The 21,637-nt window shown below is 38.2% G+C and overlaps 1 protein-coding gene across 1 annotated transcript in view; it reads right to left on the bottom strand.

Annotated features, from left to right (window-relative positions):
- Nucleotides 1–679: 679 nt before the first annotated feature.
- LOC136885875 (uncharacterized) overlaps nt 680–21,637 on the bottom strand; it is a 40,655-nt gene continuing 19,697 nt past the window's right edge. Inside the window, exons 4-6 of the mRNA XM_067158553.2 lie at nt 9,719–9,801; nt 8,620–8,797; nt 680–714 (exon numbers count right to left, since the gene is read on the bottom strand). Of these exons, the coding sequence (XP_067014654.2) occupies nt 8,713–8,797; nt 9,719–9,801 (168 nt within the window). The 3' untranslated portion in view covers nt 680–714; nt 8,620–8,712. The remainder of the gene's footprint in view (nt 715–8,619; nt 8,798–9,718; nt 9,802–21,637) is intronic.

Raw genomic sequence — 21,637 nt, forward strand, 5'->3', positions numbered from 1 at the left:
TTTGGTTCATGATATAACTTCATACATTTTATATAAATAATACTATTTTATGATGTGTGATATTACACCATTAATTCACTGGCACTAGAAGTCCTCTTATTTTGGTCATCAGGCACGTTCAATTAACTTCAGTGAAAGGCCAATTTGGTCATCAGGCATGTTTATTTAATCTTAGATATTTATTTTATTGGATGACCGTGATAGTTCAGTTAAGTGAATTGGAGGTTACTCATATTCAATTGAGGGTCCAGGTAAATCGTTGTATGCGGATGGTCAGTTAGTGGACAGCCTACATTAAAAAAGGTCTGGAGATCACTTCCTGATAATTAGACGATCGAGACATCGGAAGCATAACGCACAGTTGTTTATGGAGGCAAGCAGATTGAATCTCATATTTTTGTTTTCTAGTTAACCACAACGTGGTTTTCTGTAAATAGAATTCCGGGCTTTCTTTTATGGTGGATATTAATTTTCATCCTGAAATCGTCCAACCACACAATTATATTGTTATTGACAGCAGACCACTGCTTTTGGCCATATATGTAAACACACCCACCATCATATTTCATTGTTTTTGATTGAATAAACATAGTTTATGTAAGCTTTTAATTTCAGTAAGTAGGCATTCCTTGATACCCGATAGTTACGTCTGGAAGTGACGAAGAGTCATTAACATCCACTGAGACACAAGATTTAACAATTCGAAGTGAAGACCTGCAACAGGCAAATATAAGTTTGACATGACAAAAAGGGTTCAGTACTAAGTATGTCTCTTTAACACTAACAACATTGAGATATAACAGATTTTAGTGATTTGAGGTTTCATTAGCGAGTGGCCAATCATCTGCCACCCAGTAAACAAAGATGGAGAAACTTGGATTATACTGTAGCTCTCAACATACGAGTCTTTACTTGTAGACGTCTCCACGAGAACTATGGGATCTTCACGAATAACTATGGGCATTGAAGCAGAACTTTCAATTTGCATTGAGAACAGGTTGACAGACACAGTATTATCGTACCAGAGCCGAGGGAGCAGGTACAGTTTTGAGCTACTTGTCTACTCATAATTATAGGAACACACTTGTGACATGTAGCAAGAGAGCAAAGGTGTGTTCAGTCATCAGCAACAATTTCATCAAATGTATACCATATTATGACTAGATTCGGCACTTATTTATTCCCTTGAAATGTTTATTCGAAGGTTTGAATACTTTTTCATGCTCTTCTAGCATTTCACCACTTGTTGTTGCCATATGACTCTTCTCTGTTCATGATGATTACTTCTTATCCCCGCATCTTAACGGCTCCTCAATGAGTGTTACTGAGCACATTTCTACTGAAGTCCGCAAACAGAAAAAGCGTCGTCCATGGCTGAGAACAAGAGGGTGTCATATATCTGTGATTGATGAGGAGATAACTCATGAAAAGTACTTTGATCTTTTCCCACACGGACCTGGCATCATGTTACCTGAAGATTCTATCTCAGCGAAAAAGACAAAAAGGGATGGACCGCACTCCGGCGTACATCAGGAGGTGTGCCTGAAACGTGCCGTTCTGGCTGAAGAAATTATTACTTCTCTGCTGTGTGCGATCGCATGTGCCTGGTTACATCTCCAGAATTGGAGAAGGTCTTGTGAAACTCCGAACTCTCTTGCACGTGTTAGTTAGATGTAAAGCAAAATAACATTATTATTAAATCTCGTGTGGTTTCCGTCGTGAAGTGACGCTTGTGCGCCGTCTCGCCATTGTACACTGACACCGTGCGAACGATTTGCCACAAATCACGAAGCAGTGCAGTATCTCTCCAATGCGGTTCACATGTACTCGGTTAAGTTGTGTGATTCTTTGAACATTTTTCGCATTACTGAGCACTCGTGTGATATAACAAGCGTGTGCATTCGGATGTGAACTGTTGGATAGACTTTCTGGCTTAAGATTTACTACTGACATTTCCTAAATATGGCTTCTCGTCTGTATGTGTCTGCGTGTGTTTCGACAGCGCAATTAACCCGGAAATGTGCATTATACAAACCCTGCACCAGGTTGGCTACATGCCTGGGTGGGTCGCATGTGACCTACTATGTTGACACCTAGATGAAGGATTTGCCAAAGACATTGCATCAGTTTTGCTTGCCGCACGCGTGACTCCGCAAGTCACGTGCTAGCTGGGATTTAGTGCTGAACGACTTGCCACAGACATTACAACAGTATGGCCTCACTCCTGTGTGAATCCGCATGTGATATGCTAGGCTGGCTTTCTGTACGAAGGATTTGCCACAGAAATTGCAGAGATGCAGTTTGTCGCCCGTGTCAGTCTGCAAATCACGCGCTAGATGGGATTCACTAGGCAATGAATTGCCACAGGCATGGCACCAGTGCAGCTTGCCGTCCGTGTGAGTGGGTGCATCACTTTCTAGCTGCGGCTTAGTACTCAATGCCTGGCCACAGATATTGCACCAGTTTTGCTTCTCTCCTGTGTGAGTCCACATGTGATCAGTAAGATGGACTTTCCGGTTGAAGGACTTACCGCAAACATTACAGGAAAAAGGCTTCCCGCCTATATGAGTACGCATGTGTTTCGAAAGATTACCTCCAACGGTGAAGAGAATACCACAGATATTGCATCGGTAAGGGTTCTCGCCTGTGTGTTTGCGCATATGTTTAGCTAAGCCTCCTTTCTGAATGAAAGATTTGCCACAGACAGTGCAGGAGTGCGGCCTGTCGTCTGTGTGAGTACGAACGTGTTTTGCTAGGTGTGATGTGGTTCTGAAGGACTTAAAACAAACATTACATTTGTATGGCCTCTCACCTGTGTGAGTACGCATATGATATGCTAGGCTGTCTTTTCGGGTGAATGACATCCCACAGACATTGCACAAGTACGGCCCACCATCTGCGTGGAACCTGAGGTAATTCGACAAGCTGTTTCTTCTGCCAAATAGCTTGAAGGGACGATCATTTCTGTGACTCTTCAGATGTCGCAAGAGGCTCAATTTCCCGGCCAGGATTTTTCCGCACGCACTGCACCTAAAGCAAGGTTCTCCGCCATCCGGAGGTTGATGATCTGTGTTGCTCACCTCGGGGCTCGATCTACAGTAAGAAATTAAAGCCGTGTTACCAGTAGTTCAACAGCCAACTCCACTACAACTCTCACACAAAAGAATTGCTACTTAACATTCCACTCACTGAGATCCCATTCAATTAGCTTGTTACTCATGAACATCACACTCTTGAGGGTAAACGTCATTTGAGGTCACATTCAGAGTGTAGCCTTAAATTTCAATAAATCCCAATTTTTACAAGGATGTGGTGTGTCTTTTCTCTCAAATCACGACATCACATGCAAGAAACTGACGATTTAGGAATGTACGAACTCATAGACAACCTCAATTAAAGAATACAGGAAAAGTGATTCAGACTAAAAGGAGAAATACACGCTCTTTAATCCGGCACACATTTACCTATTGATACCCTAATATATCTGTACTCCTACATGAAGGTCGGCATATGTTTTGGAGTTTTGAATTTGTTCAACCACTCTGCGTTTTGTGGCAGGCAAGTAGTGACTTTTGTAAAAAGCACTTGTTGTTCAGGTTGCTTGAGAGAATCTGTTGTAGATATTAATGAAGTTGAGAACATTGTTTGCTGGCAGACAGCAAGATGGCTAATCTTTTATGAATGTTATTTACAGTAATGCAAACATACCTATTATATTTGTACAATATTGTCATATCAGTGTAGCATTCCATTACATCACAGTGTAGTTATTTCTAATTACATAGCTTTGATGTGCAATCAAACAGACCAACCTGCATACCGGACTGTAGGTTTATACAAGGAAGTTAATACTCACAACCATGTATTACATCAGTCTGTTCTAACAGCTGTCTTTAACAGAGTCCGTGTGCAACATGGCAAAAACGAATTCCGATGAAATCCTGGGAAATCTGGAATATAACAAGCAGATGATGGCACTTTCCCTAACACTGATGCTTTCTTTTCTCTCCCAGATACTGCTGTCATAGACATGATGAAGGTCACAAAGAATATGGTAGTAGTGTTTTATACCCTGAATTTGAACCCAAATGCAAGCTATTGTATTCTTGAATATTCTTAACACTAGAAGCATAAAAATCAAGGAATGAGACAAAATTCGAAATGACAGGACATTGAATTTCACTGTAGTGGATATTGCTGCTACATAAAAGAAGGAATGAGATTTCTTTCATTTCCAAAGATCACAGACAAATTGATAATTTTTAGTGGAATGATAACATCATTGGATAGCATCCAAGTCTGTGCCTGTCTCCTCACCGCAGAGTGGTTCTACATATTCTATTAAAGAAGAGCGAGAAATACAAATTTCTTGGTTAAAGGTGAGATCCACTTACAACAGGCATGTGGGAAAATTCAATCATGCAGGCCAAAATACATTGCAACATGAAGTAGCACTTAACAATTCATGCTGATTTCACATGGCCCAGTCGAATGCATGACTTCCTTACAAGCAAAGTAGTGGGAGGCTCGAAAATGTGTTGTCGCTGCACTTTTAGGAGAAAATAAGTGGACAAATAAAAGGGGGACACTGATTCCAGGTACAACAGGCTAGACCTCTTGATCATCACACAAGATATTGATGATGACATCACTACACAACAGGGGGCAGAAAATACGACACTGGATTGTATGTCATATGTTTTAAGGAATATCACGCCTAGCAAAAGGTGCGTAATTTTGTGGCCATTACTCTTTACATGATTATGTGATTTTTGTCACAAGTGATTTATCAAGTTCACAATTAGTTTTTCAGTAAAACGGTATTTCATTCTGCCCTGATAAATATTCTCCAGGAATCAGCTACATTGCTGTAACACGTGGTGCGTCCCAGGTGAGAGGTACAGGTATCCCACTGATTTGCCGGCAGACTTGAGCGAAATATAATAGCTCTCGTGGACCAAACAATCACACAGGCCTTAATGGCAAATTTGTTGGAGACTGAGATGTTCGGTATGGATCAGTTCACAGAAGAGGTACTCTACCTTCATGGAAGTTAATGCAGAAGGGAGGATAGCATTTCTTCTCTAAAGGAGCAGCTGCACAAGGCGTCTGTTTCCCATGTCCAGAGTGGCGTAACTACCTGCTCTCATGAGCTCTAAAATGCTTCAAGACAAGTCGGCCATAAAATAATACCGTCTCATGTTTACAGAAATATGCCTCATGGAATCAGAAACAAGGTTAGGCTATCCCCTGGAAGGGACGTGCATTGGCAGGGCCCAGGCAGTGTGAAAAGTATGGAAGGGTTACCGTCGAACGGGCTGTGACAGCTAAAGAAGCGATTACCCCTTATTGTATCACATCACTGAACTATGTGTGGAGAAGGTAGCAAATTAGCCACAGCACTTGAGGGAAGGTATACATCTGCGAGGTACAAGAAAAATGTGGGGCTGGAGAAAATTCATGCAAAATGCGGTGTGGTTACTAACTGATGTGCAAAGGAAGCCGAAAAACAACTAATGGTGTTGGCATTGTTATATAAGCAAAATTTGACGGTTCAGTCCCTGATTTGCAAAAGTATGGCAACTGCTTGATGCAAACATTGGAGAGAGAAGGAAATTCTAATTTCTCAGTGGAACGCTCCAAAACTGGCCAGGGCATAGAGACCCAAGATGCCTTCTGGGCACTGCCTCATTGCTGGAGATATGAAAGGACACGTCAGATGCAGGAAAGAAGAACTCAGTGTCCATGGTGGACACAGATATGTTGAGAAGAACGACAATGGCCAACAAATTCTCGATTATGCATAAACTGATCATCGCAAACAAACAGTTCAAAAAGCGTGAAATTCATCTCGTCATGTACTACTGTGCCTCCCATCCAACTGACATTGACTACATCCTCGTGAGATGAAGGAATCTGATAGATGTTCTAGAGACAACAGTTGTTAATTACGAAACCATTGCGAATGAACCTCGAGCAGTCATCTGTTAGCTGCGGATAAAGTCACCAAGAGCCCAATACTTTGCTGGAAATTGACCAAATGAGATCAAATGGTTATGCCTGAAGAAGGAGGCCAACATTGTTGCAGAAGTTATAGTGCACAAAGGACCATAGTTGAAGTGAGGCGGTGAGTAAACTGAAAGACACTGCACACTGTATTCTTGGAACAACTAAGTTAGGGCGACAACAGCGAAGGATTAACTATGACACGTGGCATCAGAATGACGATGTTAAATATACAGTACGGTTAAATAAACAGGTGTACAATAGTTTCATGCTCATTGGAAAGCCTATAAAGCAGCCACTAGTAAAGTGAAGGAGATTGTTGCTGTAACAAAAGCAAACTGGTAAGCAGGTCTATATGTGATAACTGACACATGCAAAAATGTGCAGAATATTTAATGGCTAGTCAAATCTAGGCATCGCAAAACTGAAGAAGTCCAACGCTTTTATGGCATCAATGAGGAAACAGAAAATTTGCTACTCAACTGGCAGAAATACTTCGACAAAATTTCAATTTATGAATTTCCATATCTACTACACCCGATCACCTCCGCTGTTGTAGGTCCAATATAGGAAATTGATGTCACCAAAGTCCAGGCTATGCTGAAGGAAATGCAACCAGGGAAAGCCATCTGTCTCAAATATTTTCTGTCAGAGTTCTGTTTCTCTAAATGGGGGGATGGAGCAGTGTGGCTGAAGCAAGCTTTTCAACCAGATCATCAAACTAACAAGACAGCATAGGACAGGTAAAGTGCATGACATGAAAGCTGTGAGACTACATACAGACATGGCCTGAGACCGAACTAACTGGAGACAATGAATCACAACACTGGACCCTGCCACCAGGCAGGACTAACACTAAAGAAGCAGAATAACAAGAAGAAGATTGATAAATATTGTTATAAAAACGGGATACAATTGATATTTCCACATACTAACATTCAATGGAGTATGTTCAAGTTATCACCCCTAAAGCCTATGTCCAATAATTAAAGACTTATTTTCACAAAATACAGTAGTGTTTGAATGACAGAATGCTTCTGGATTTTGTGCTTCAGTGACTCCTATAAATGCATTTAAAGAAAAATATGTAACTCAACAAAATAAAAATTTGCTGATTATCTGTGTTAATCGGGAGTGACAGTTTGAATATCCAGTGAAATGCTATGAGTACCAACAAAAGGGGAGTCTGTCAGTGTATTCCAGCCTGAATGGAATTTTGCAATTCATATTTCTGCTTACATCCATCATAGATAGCAAATGATCAGAATATTCAATTTGTTATTTTCCACCCAATCAAGTCTATAAATATGAAGACCATGGAAGAGTAGCACAAAGTGGTCAGCTCAGCACCCTTTGACACTCGACACTCTACAAGTGGAGGGAAACTGCATCACGAAGTGGTTAGTTCAGGACCATGTGTCTCTACAAAAACGGAAGTTAGCCTCATCACTAATTATTTAGCAAAGGCAATGTGTCTCTCCAATAATTGGTAAGCTCAGAAATATGTGTCTATCCATAAGTAAGTGATTAGGAAATTTTATGGATCTTGAAACCTGTTCTTATATAATTCAGTACCAAATTGACATGGCACATCTTTTAGACATTTTAAAATAAGTCATTTATTTTCTGAATGATATTTGTGGACTGCTGAAATGATAGTCACAATAACATAACACCTGAGGTGAGATATAAAACAAAGTGGGAAACAGAAGAGAAGATCCAGTCGACTGAAACCTTCAGAAGCAGCTAAAATCTATGATATACAATGGACTAAGCTATATAAACAATCAACTGTACTCTTACTTATATACCAAGCAAAAGGAAAACACACAAACGGCTTGTTGCTTTGTTGCCTCAAGAGTGTTTCTGCAGATGATATCTTTAGGAAGAAGAAAGCTAATTTAAACGCCATCCAAAAATAGAAATATGCAATTTGTGTGTGAAAGGCAACATTTTTATTGGTGGTCATAATACAAGATCGTTCTCTAAGGTAGCCTACTGTGCCCTGTTGCACAAGAATTACAAACAAACAGTAGAATTTGAACAGTTGACATATTTGGGCGATCTTCAGTTGTGTGCATGGATCTACCTTGACTAATGAGAGCGTGTAGGCTGCTACTGGGCAGTTCTGAGGACTGAAATGAATATTCCTTGCAACTAGTTGTGAACGGACAGTAGGAACAAGTCAATGTATCACATAACAGTCGAGCAGACTCTAACCACACACAAAATCAAATAATCCTTTCAGAATTCGTAGTTTCCATCACTAATATGATTTGAAGTCAAACATTAGGCTATGACTAGCCATTGGAGGACCTGCCAATACAAGGGCTAAGTTAAGAGCACCAGTCCATGGTTATACAATAATTTCCCAAGGATTATCAAAGATCGTTTCACACTCTAACCAACAAAGGTGTGAGAGCAAAAACTTAATTAGCAAGAAATCCAATGGGACACCTAGAGTTCAAAAAACACTACTGTATTAAATGTTTGCAAACAGGATATACACTTGTGCTACTTTGTAATGTCAGTGATGAAAATTACAATTTTGAAATATGATTATATCATTACATTATTATTTACCTACTTTTACGTGATAATAAATTTACTTACTTGTTGAATTCTGAAATTTGTTAAGGCAACCTGAACTTCACTTTTAGCTGTCCATTTTATTACTTTATACTAACTGTGTACATGTGTTTCCAATCAACACACTACAAACACTTGACTGATAATGAGCACTAAAATGAATAGTGGGAATTGTAGACAATCAGCAAGTGTGATCACAACACTGGAACAGGCATAAATTCAATACCACAATATTTTTTTTACACTTTCAACAATGTGGGAATTTTATTTGAAACCTATCATATCTAAGATGTAGCACTACTGATCTGAATGTTTCATTTCTACAACACATTATCTGCTTGGGATCCACAAATAGAGGAATCGGACTTAACACACAAGAGAACAGAAAAGATAATAAATAAAAAGAAACTAACCAACTAAATAACTTAAAAATGACATGTTTTGAGTTATCACACTATTGAACTCAGTCATCATTGCATTGATTAATGAACCTAATTATGTTGGTTTGAAATTATTATATTGTTTAAAATGAACATAAAACTTAACAAATTTGAATTTATATATTTAGTTTATATTCTACAAACATGGCTTTTTATGTGTGTCACTGTTGGTACAAACATACAAAATTACTGAGAATATCTGCAGATAATAGTTGCAGATGGCATTTCAGATGATAAGAATGTGATGAACAAATGATGCGGTGACAGTGACATTTCCACAATGACTAGCTATTATCCTTATCCTCATATATTCACATTCCCCTGTTACCATCTTTCTATACATAACTTGACTTGTCACCTCTTTGTTCATTTTTCATCGTTGCTTAAAGGTATTGCAAAGAAATATACTTCTAAAATATCTAGCTTTACCAGATATTCTTTTTGTAGACATTTATTCAATAAAACTACATGAGAGAACATTAAATGTGATCTTATAGTTCCTGATTGTTTTAGATAATTTTAACCAATAGAATTTTAAGATATAGTATTTAAGTATAACCTTGTAAAGAAAGAATTAAAGTGATGAAAATGGCCAGTTTTTGGAGATAAACCAACCAACAGTGAACACAACTGTGAATAGGTACAACATATTCCATACTGTATAGGATTTGTAGTGTACATACTTTGTTTCTTCTTTGATGTATTGCAGCAGCTGATCATCAGTATGTTCTTCTATGAATATTTCCTCCTTAATATCTTCAGGTGGCTATAAGTAAGAAATATGAAAAGTACAATAAAGAAGTAAGGAAATAAAAATATATAGGCCTAAACAAGAAACAGCTGAGAAAATAAATTTCATAGTGGCACAAGAAGAGTATAGTTAATTTATCTCCCATTTCAAAAATATAAGAATGGAAAGGAAGAATCAAATCAAAATTGCTCTAAATGCAAAAGAGGTGTCTACCTTGGTGGCAAATGGTACACAAAAATACATTATCATCAAGTACTAAATGTTAAATGAGCAGAGAAGAAGATAATTTCTTAAAATACACTATTATACATTTTACACAAATCTTTTCCTATTAAACATACAGCTCACCGTTAATAAATTTACATTATATATAAAATTCTATTCATAATATCTTCTATACTTACAAATATAGTCAACTCATACACAACATGTGTAATTACTTCGAATAATACTATACAACTGCTATTAGATTAAAATTTACATTACATTTACATAATGACTTGCTGCATCTTAAAAAACTGAGTACCTTTTGCCACTGCTCTTGAGAAAACTGATAAGAGAGATAAGAACGTGACAAGGAACACACTGTTGGATAGCAGTAGACAAGGTAGCAATAGAAAAGGAGGAACATCTGTAAATAAGAAAAATTAAAATATCGTAGAGAAAAGGAAAAACCTGGCGTCTTAGTGTCCAGACGACTACAAATGAACATAATCATCAACAATACATGGTCCAAGATGGTTGAATCAAGATCCCTTGAGTAGCCCAAAATGAAAACGTGATGTTCAATTAATCTCGTAATTCAAAATTTGCCACTACTGCTTCTTACAGCCATGCATGATGATCTGTTCGTGACACAAGTTGCAATATTTTTTTTTTGCTAGGGGCTTTACGTTGCACCGACACAGATAGGTCTTATGGCGACGATAGTTGCAAGATTAAACAAGGTACAGATTGTTTACAAATTATCAGAGATTAATTCAACAATGTTACAAAAGGTTACTGAGATCCACCTATTCAATACACACTTGGTTCTTAAATTAAGATTTACACCTTGTCATACTAATTTAACGGGACATGCTTCGCCCATTGTATGGGCACCATCAGCCGTGATCTCCCTAAAGGATAAAAATCAGGATCCTGATTACTCCATTCAAAATGTTACAGAGAGAAAAATATGTGTTATAAAAATGAGAAAACTTGTAGTAAGTTCACACTCCGCAATTTACACAAATAAAACACGTCTAAAAAATATGTATGAGAATAATGGTTAATGTTGCTGCGGTATTACACTGATATCTTTAAAACATTTTTAAAAATAGCTAACCTGTGTATATTTACATGAACAACAAAAAAGTCTATGCTTAAAATTATGGTCTCAAGTTACAATTTCAAAGTATGAATGGGATCTGGTTTAAGGCAACTCGATTTGAAGTCGTAGTATGGTTACTATGAACCTTAAGTAGTTTAATAATTGAAAAATGACATTGAATATTCTTGTAGAAAGGTTATAGCATTGTCACACAGTAGAGTATACAGCTGTGTGACAGATGGAGTTGTTACTGTTATTAAACCCGTATTTGTAAGGTGAGTCCCCAGTCTTCTTATTTTTGTTAAAGTGTAAAAAGGTTCACAACTGTGTGTTGCCGTCTATGTCTTTACTAGCTAATGTGATAGCTTCCTCTTGTACTATTAGTGAAATGGGGATGCTCGTGCTTGAAGTTGCCTACAGCTTGAATGTTGAAATCAACTAATGAGGGATGTGTGGTGAAGAATCTGTAATGAGAGAAGGGTAGGAGGATTTTTAAGATCAGGGCAAAAAGGGTTAAATTTGACGAGAAACACTGTGTATACATTTACTTACCCCCTCAACGTTTCTGGTGTGAACTAGTTGCCTTTACAGCATCAGAACAAATGACACTTGTACTTCATGTGTTGTATCGGTGCGGAATTGAGGGAACGGGGTGTGGCGGAGGATAGGAGGTGGCGGAGTCTTGATCTTATGGGCCGTTGAATGTAGGAGGTTGGTAGGGGCGGACATGGAGGAAGTTACCTTTAATGGAATGGTGGGAGCTTTTGTGGGATGTTACTTTTAGATTTTTAAGAATTTTATTTTGATTTAAATTTAGTGATTGAAACAAGTTGGGTAAATTCTCGTATAATGGATTCTTCCTTCATATAAATCGTTGAGATTTAGGTCTTTGTTATAGTACTGGTCCAAATATATAAATGCTTTCTAATTCATTCATAAATTTCCCTTTGCCCACTCTTTTGATAATTGTAAGGTCCTGTTCAATAGTTGTGAATCAATACCCTGTATCTTTCATGAGGGAACTCATGGCTGAGAACTTATTTTGTTTATTGGCATAACAATGCTTGTGATACCTTGTAAAGAAACTCCAGACCGTTTGTTCAATGTAGGAGACATCACAATGTGTGAATTTGAAGCTCTATATGCCCGAGCCGAATTAGATGCTACTGTTTGAGTTGACCGTGTTGTGATTGAGAATGAGGTATTGGTTGGTATTTGTTGTCCTAAAGGCAATGTTGATATTTTGCTTTCTTTTAAGGGGTTTGTTATCTGGGAAATACATGGATTATTGTAGGTGAAAGTGATGAACATAGATTTTTTGGGTTTATCTGGGACGGAGTTAGTTGCTAAATTAAATTCGATCTTCTTGATTAATTTTTTAATTTAATTCAATTAATTGTTTGTTTTAAAACCGTTAAATTTTGCCAAAATCTTCTTGTAATTGATATCTGTTTTTAGGCTCTTAGGTGTTAAAGGGATTTTTAATGCTCTATAAATTAAACTGTAAAAAGTGGCCTGTTTGTGGGAGTTAGGATGTACTGATGAGTTTAAAACTGTTAGTGGGGTATGAGTGGGTTTTCTAAAAATTTGGAAATTGAATGTATTGTTAAGGTGTGTTATTGTGATGTCTAAAAGCTAATGGATCCATTGACCTCGTCCTCCTTCGTAAAATTTATATGTTGGTCGAGATTCTTTCAAAAGTCCTAAATTTCATTACTATTGTTAAGACTTACTGATTATTGCAAAAGTATCGCCTACATGCCTCAGCCACAGGCTGAGTCCCCATATTTCTGACATTGTTTTATGATGTTCTAACGAATACATGTATATGTCAGCCAAGATGCCTGACAATGCATCACCCATCGCTAGGCCATCCCGATGATAAATTTTGCCGTTGAAAGTAAAATAGTTGTTCTTTAATACAAAGTTCAGAATCTTAGTGAACTCATCTATTTCAAATGTGCTAAGATTACGGAGTTTGGAAAGGTAATCCTTGATAATGTTTACTCTTTCTTTTATCAGTAAGTTAGAATACAAGTTCATTATGTCAAAGGAGCACACACAGTAAAACCTCGTTAATTCGAAGTTACTGGGATGCAAAAATCAGATGTCGAATTATGTGATTTCAAACTAACTGCCAACTCATAGTTCAGATATTCCAACCCTTGCCGCATCACAAAATATCCTTAGGACCTGCTACTGCATGCAATTAAACTTGATACACAGTTTAAACCTTTCAAATGCCATAGAAAAAAAAATTCTAAAATGTATCCAACAAGGTACAATTACAGTATTCAAATAATGCACTTGGACAACTTACTGACAAGCATAGCCTCACACAAGGAAAGAAAAAAAGCATGATTCAAGGACGAGAAGAAGTCTATGCTGGCTCCCCTGTACAAGTCGTTTATTCATTGAATTACTGTACTGCATGAATTTTAGATGTCCTGTACTTGAACAGAAAGTACATACCCAATGTCCTCAAAACATCGTGGTTTTTATATGGCGTCAGGAGAAAGTCTCTTGCTTCAGTCTGCATTACAAGTTTACCACACAGTAGAGTGACTCTATCCTTGTACAATTTCCCACCATGGTACTTCCCTCAAAATTCTTCTTGTAATTGCCACGTCATGAATTATTCTAAGTCCCATTAATGCTTGCAATCACTGTGACTCAGAGTTTAAAACCTTCAAATGCCATGGAGAAAGCAATTTCCAAAAAGTATCCTACAAGGTGCATTTACATTATTCAAATAATGAACTTGGATAAATCACTGGCAAACATAACCTTACACAATGAAAGAAAAATACACTGACTGACAGTGACAATGCAACACCAAGGAGGAGTGGTTCGAAAGGGATGAAAGTTGGGGAAAAAACAGAGACGGCACGGATGAATAATTGATGTTTATTTCAAACCGATATGCAGGTTACACAATGCGCACGGCATCGACTCAGTAGGATGTAGGACCACCGCGAGCGGCGATGCACGCAGAAACACGTCAAGGTACAGAGTCAATAAGAGTGCGGATGGTGTCCTGAGGGATGGTTCTCCATTCTCTGTCAAAACATTTGCCACAGTTGGTCGTCCGTACGAGGCTGGGGCAGAGTTTGCAAACGGCGTCCAATGAGATCCCACACGTGTTCGATTGGTGAGAGATCCGGAGAGTACGCTGGCCACGGAAGCATCTGTACACCTCGTAGAGCCTGTTGGGAGATGCGAGCAGTGTGTGGGCGGGCATTATCCTGCTGAAACAGAGCACTGGGCAGCCCCTGAAGGTACGGGAGTGCCACCGGCCGCAGCACATGCTGCACGTAGCGGTGGGCATTTAACGTGCCTTGAATACGCACTAGAGGTGACGTGGAATCATACGCAATAGCGCCCCAAACCATGATGCCGCGTTGTCTAGCGGTACGGCGCTCCACAGTTACTGCCGGATTTGACCTTTCTCCACGCCGACGCCACACTCGTCTGCGGTGACTATCACTGACAGAACAGAAGCGTGACTCATCGGAGAACACGACGTTCCGCCATTCCCTCATCCAAGTCGCTCTAGCCCGGCACCATGCCAGGCGTGCACGTCTATGGTGTGGAGTCAATGGTAGTCTTCTGAGCGGACGCCGGGAGTGCAGGCCTCCTTCAACCAATTGACGGGAAATTGTTCTGGCCGATATTGGAACAGCCAGGGTGTCTTGCACATGCTGAAGAATGGCGGTTGACGTGGCGTGTGGGGCTGCCACCGCTTGGCGGCGGATGCGCCGATCCTCGCGTGCTGACGTCACTCGGGCTGCGCCTGGACCCCTCTCACGTGCCACATGTCCCTGCGCCAATCATCTTCGCCACAGGCGCTGCACCGTGGACACATCCCTATGGGTATCGGCTGCGATTTGACGAAGCGACCAACCTGCCCTTCTCAGCCCGATCACCATACCCCTCGTAAAGTCGTCTGTCTGCTGGAAATGCCTCCGTTGACGGCGGCCTGGCATTCTTAGCTATACACGTGTCCTGTGGCACACGACAACACGTTCTACAATGACTGTCGGCTGAGAAATCACGGTACGAAGTGGGCCATTCGCCAACGCCGTGTCCCATTTATCGTTCGCTATGTGCGCAGCACAGCGGCGCATTTCACATCATGAGCATACCTCAGTGACGTCAGTCTACCCTGCAATTGGCATAAAGTTCTGACCACTCCTTCTTGGTGTTGCATTTGCTCTGTCAGTCAGTGTACATTCGATTCAAAGATGAGGACAAATCATGCTGGCTCTATTGTTCAAATGCTTTAATTTTTGGATTACTGTACTGTTTGCAATTTTTAGATGCCTTGTACTAGCACGGGAAGTGGCCGACACCCCAGAAACATCGTAGCTTGTCGAACTTTGCTACGACGAGGAAAGAAATTCTCTCGTTTCCTTGTGCATTGCAACACAGTACAATGACCCGCAACCTGTACGATTCCCCGGCTGGCAAACCCTCCTTTAAAACAAAGTCCATTTGGGCTCAGCATAAAAAAAAGAAAAAACGCAGTTTCATTGGCATTTACAATATTGTTCGTTGCGAATAAACAGATTATATGCACGCTTTTTCCCCAACTGTCAGCATCGCCAGTGTTCATGGATTCTACTTCTCTGCATACTGCCTGCAACGTGATATTGTGGCAATCTTTGAAACGCTGAATACAAAAGAATTATGATTTTACTCCAACTTAGCAAATATGAAGCACACTGTAGATGCACCAAAGTGAGTGAAAGTACAGAAAACTACACCAGCAAGTTCCAGAAGATGCATTCTATCATGACCCGGATAAATTTTGAATTTAAATTACCTTGGAAAATACTAACGCTTTTTAAATTTTGAGGTACTTTTGAGTTAAAAGTCTGAATTTCGATAATGGGGACCAACACTCTTCTTTGAATTATGAATTATCCGTTAAAAAGTTTAAATAACACACAAATCCATACCTCTTGTTTCAGGGAATGGGAGCCGCTTTGAATTAGGCAGGATTTTGAATTAAACAATTTTGAATTATCGAGGTTTTACTGTAATGTGGTTGGGTAGTAAGGTAAATTACTTTAAGATACCACAAGAGCCAACCGAGTTCTTTAACGGAGATTTGTTATAAATCTATAATTCCTCTTGAGAAAATAGTAATAGTGAATGTACTTTGAAGTCTCATAATTCAGGCCATTTCTGCAATTGATGATGTGCTGAATGGGTGTGTTTTTCTTGTGTAATTTAGGTATCGCTCTGGCCATGGGGGTAGCAGAGTTCATGTGGATTAGTCTTTGCTACTCTTGCTCACTGAATAAGAAATCTGAATTCTTTATTAGTTTTTTAAACTTTGTTGAATTTTGGTTGTGGGTTCCTTGTTGACTATTGAAAATGTCTCATCCGCAAAAAAGTTTTCTATTTTTGTAACATATTTGTTCCTGTCTAATAAAACTGTGGTCCCTCCTTTTTTACATACTATGATGTTCTTGTCATTAATTTTGGTTCTTAATCCTTGAATAAGATTTGTGTGGTTGGGATCAGAAGTTTTATTTAATTCCTCGGTTACAGTCTGTAATTTCATTTTTATTTTGTACCTGGTATCGTTCTGTAAATCTAAGGGGAGTTTTAAATTATTCGACTCAACCTCTGCTATAGTAGTGTTGATCACGTCCCTTTCTTGTCCTGTCTCGGACCAATTATGCTTTAATCCTTTGCTTAACAGCTCAGTTTCATTTACTGAGAAGTTTGTGTTTGTTATATTAACTATGGCTCATGAGTTGTTAAAAGGTGGGATGCTTTAAAATTTTTCTAAGTTTTTTTGGGTAACAGCAACTGAGTTTCTTTTAAGTACCATAAGCAAGTTCATTATCTAAAGTCGTTTGTTTCCTGCTTAAGGTATCAATTAGTTTGTAATGTACATGTAGCTGAAAGGAACTCCATTCTACTGGAGATATGGGTTGAGATACTGCTAACTGTATCTTGTATAACTGTAAATTTAATTGTGACTTCTTTCGATTGAATGTTTTGATTTCATCCTTAAGCCAGATTTCACTGGTTCTATTTTGGGTTTTAGTTAAATTGGGAGCAGGTAAGCCTTTCGTCTGAGCATGTAACAAAATCTAGGGACCAACTTTAGTCATAGACATTCTTTCAAATAAGCTATGTCTTGACTTATTTTACCTTTAGGTTGAGGTATTTGTTTAACTTATAGGGAGCCTGGTCGGCTTTGACATTACATGTTACAAATCTCATGACAGATCCATGTTGAAATTTCATTAATTTAACAATGTTACAAAAGTTTATTGAGATCCACCTATTCAATACACATAGGGTTCTTAAAATTAAGATTTACATCTTGTTATACTAATTTAATGGGACATGTTTCGCCCATTGCATGGGCATCATCAGCCGTGATCTCATGACTAAAAGATAAAAATCAGGATCCTGATAACTCTAGTTGAAGTGTTACATAGAGAAACATGTATGTTATAAAATGAGGAAACTTCTTGTAAGTTCACAAACCACAATTTACACAATAAAAAACACATCTAAAAAATATGAGTGTGAATAATTGTTAATGTTGGTGCAGTCTCACATTGATATCTTTAAAACACTTTTAAAAATAGCCAATCTGTCTATGCTTACATGAATGATAAGAAAGTCTATGGCTAAAATTATGGCCTCAAGTTGCAAGTTCAAAGTATGAATGGAATCTAGTTTAAGACGACTCAGTTTGAAGTCCTAGAATGGTACTATGAACCTTAACTCATTGGGCCCGAGCCACGGAACCGTTCCGTGCTGCGTCTGGGTGGACCAAATGCCGGACCACGGAACTGTTCCGTTGTCTCATTTTACTACGTAATTCTACTTTTCCTCAAGAGATGGCAGAGTGAGTTGCATTTGTGATTTGCGTAGGGACTCTTTCTTTGCAATGTTATATGCTCTTTGGTAATATATATCGATAGTGTGCTTGGTAATATTAGTTTGAAGTGGGCTATCTCTACCTTTGAGATTTGCTTGTAAACAAGATGGCTGCCAGTATAGAACTGATATTTAGATATATAACCCCTTTTAGGAAGTAACGATGATTAAGAATGTAATTTTTTCAGTGAAATTAGTAGTAATATTAGTACTAGTGTGAGAAATGCTCCTGAATAACAAATAAATGTGGAAATCGAAGAGAAAGTGCAAAGAGAAAACTGGGTTACAGCTCAGCAGGCGGACTGAGTAGGCCCGTGATGCTAATAAAGTGTTTTACTGTATTCCTTGTTCCACAGTTTGTGGTATGGAAGCCTTTTGTGTTCATGTATATTTAAATCTTTAATGGTCTTGTAACTAAGAAATTTCTGATGATATAAAGCGACACTATATTTCCTCCAAAATAATCCCAGCGCCAATGCAGTTTCAATCCAACAAATATGCAGGGCTCAATGGGTTAAGTAGTTTAATCATTGAAAAATGACATTGAATATACTTGTAGGAAGCTTGTAGTTTTATTATAGAGTGTACAGCTGTGTGACTCATGGAGTTGTTATTGTTATTAAACCCGTATTTGTAAGGTGAGTCTATAGACTTCTTATTTTTGTTGTAGAAGTGAAGAAAGGTTCACGACTGTGTGTTGCAGTGTATGTCTTTACTAGCTGATGTGATAGCTTCCTCTTGTTCTCTTAGTCAAATACGGACGCTCGTGCTTGAAGTTGGCTACAGATTGAATGTTGAAATCGACTATTGAGGGATGTGTGGTGAAGAATCTGTAAAGAGAGGAGGGTAGAAGGATTTTTGAGATTAGAGAAATAAGGGATAAATTTGACATGAACGCTGCGTATACTTTTACTTAACCCCTCGACTTTTCTGGTATTAACTAGTTGCCTTTGCAGCTTCAGAATGAATAACAATTGCACTTCTTGTATCTTATGTGCGTGGAATTGAGGGAAGGGGTCTGGTGGAGGAGAGGAGATGGGCGGAGCATTGAGCTTATGAGCTGTTGGCTGTAGGAGGTTGATAGGGGCGGACAAGGAGGGAGTTACCTTTAATGGAATGGTGGGAGCTTTTGGGGAAATTAGTTTTAGATTTTTAAGAATTTTATTTTGATTTAAATTTAGTGATTGTAACAAGTTGGGTAAAATCTCATATACAATTAAATCATTGAGATTTAGGTCCTTGTTATAGTATTGGTCCAAAAACACATAAATGCTTTCTAAGTCATTCATTAATTTCCCTTTGCTCACTCTTTTGATAATTGTACGGACCTGTTTGATAGTTGTGAATTGATGCCCTATATCTTTCATGAGGGAACTCATGACTGAGAACTTATTTTGTTCATTGGCATTATAATGCTTGTGATACCTTGTTAAGAAACTCCGGCCTGACGGCCTGTTTCGCAGATGTATGAGACATCGCATTGTGTGCATTTGAGCCTGCATATGCCTGAGCCAGTATAGATTCTACTGTTTGAGTTGACTGTGTTGTGACTGAGAAAGAGGTTTTGGTTGGTATTTGTTGTCCTAAAGGCAATGTTGATATTTCATTTTTTTAAAGGGGCCTGTTTCCCAGTAAATACCTGGATTATTGTAGGTGAAAGTGACGAACTTAAGATTTTTTGGGTTTATCTGGGACGAGGTTTGTTGTTAATTTCAGTTTGATTTTGATGATTATTCAGTTAACTGTTTCTGTTTTCAAACTGTTAAATTTCGCCAAATTCTTTATGTAATTGACCTTTGTTTTTAGGCTCTTAGGTGTTAAGGGATTTTTATTTATTTATTTAATAGTGCACAAATGTGCATTAAAAATACATTAAATTAAACTGTAAAAGGTGGCCTGCTCTTGGGAGTTAGGGTGTACTGCTGAGTTTTAATTGTTAGTGGGGTATGAGTGGGTTTTCTAAAAATTTGGATATCGAATGTATTGCTAACGCATGTTACTGTGATGTCTAAAAAGTTAACGGATTCATTGACGTTGTCCTCCTTGGTGTACTTTATATTTTGGGCGAGGTTGTTTAAAAAAATCCTAAATTTTGTTACTCTTGTTAAGTCTTACTGATTATTGCAAAATTATTATCTATGTACATGAGCCACAGGCTGAGTCACCATATTTTTGAAGTTATTTTATGGTGTTCTAATGAATCCATGTATATGTCAGCCAAGATGCCTGACAATGGATCACCCATAGCTATGCCATCCTGGTGATGAATTTTGAAGTTGAAAGTAAAATAGTTGTTCTTTAATACAAAGTGAACTCATTTAATTCAATCGTGCTAAGATTACTACGTTTGGAAAGATTGTCCTTGATAATGTTTACTGTCTCCTTTGTCGGTACTTTACAGTACATATTCATAATGTCAAAGGAGCACATAATGTGGTTGGGTAGTAAGGTAAATTTCTTTAAGATATCACAAAAGTCAACCGAGTTCTTTAATGGGGATTTGTTATTAAATCTATAATGTCTTTTGAGAAAATAGTGAAGGTACTTTGAAGTCCTATAATTGGGGTTATTTCTTCAATTGATGATGGGATGCATGGGTGTGTGTTTCTTGTGTAATTTAAGTAAGGCTCTGGCCGTGGGGATAATAGGGTTCATGTGGATTAGTCTTTGCTGCTCTTGCTCATTGAATAGGAAAGCTGAATTCTTTATTAGTGTTTTTATATTTCGTTGAATTCTGGTTGTGGGTCCTTTGTCGACTGTTGAAAATGTTGCATCTGCAAAAAAGTTTTCTGTTTCTGTAATATATTCATTCCTGTCTAGTAAAACAGTGGTCCCTCCTTTGTCCGCTTTACATACTATGATGTTCTTGTCATTAATTTTGGTTCTTAATCCTTGAATGAGATTTGTGTGGTTGGGATCAGAAGTTTTATTTAATTCCTCGGTTACTGTCTGTAATTTCTCTTTTATTTCATACCTGGTATCATTCTTTAAATCTACGGGGTGTTTCAAAATATTCGACTCAACTTCTGCTTTATTGTAGGTCATGTCGCTTTCTTTTCGTGTGCTGGGACAATTATGCTTTAATCCATTGATTAACAGATAAGTTTCTATTTCTGAGAAGTTTGTGTTTGTCATATTAACTATGGCTGTTGAGTTGTTAAAAGGTGGGGTACTTTTTATTTTTTCTACATTCTTTTTAGGTAACTGCAGCTGAGTTTCTTTTAAGTGAGCAAGTTTTTCAAGTTTTTTATCTAAACTCGTTTATTTCCAGCAAGGTATCATTTAACTTGTAATCTACATGTAGCTGAAAGGAACTCCATTCTATTGGGGATATGTGTTGAGATACTGTTAAGAATATCTTGTATAACTGTAAATTTAATTGTGATTTCTTTCGATAAAATGTTTTGATTTTGTCCTTAAGCCAGATTTCATTGGTTCTATTTTGGGTTTTAGTTAAACTAGGAGCAAGTAAGCCTTTACTCTGAACATGTCTCAAAAATCTGGGGAAAAACTCTAGTCATAGGCATTCGTTTAATTAAGCTATATCTCGACTGATTTTACAGATCCTTACCTTTAGGTTGAGGTATTTATTTAACTTATAGGGAGCCTGGTTGGATACGACATTAC

Source organism: Anabrus simplex, chromosome X (genome assembly GCF_040414725.1).
Source record: "Anabrus simplex isolate iqAnaSimp1 chromosome X, ASM4041472v1, whole genome shotgun sequence".
Classification (NCBI taxonomy): domain Eukaryota; kingdom Metazoa; phylum Arthropoda; class Insecta; order Orthoptera; family Tettigoniidae; genus Anabrus; species Anabrus simplex.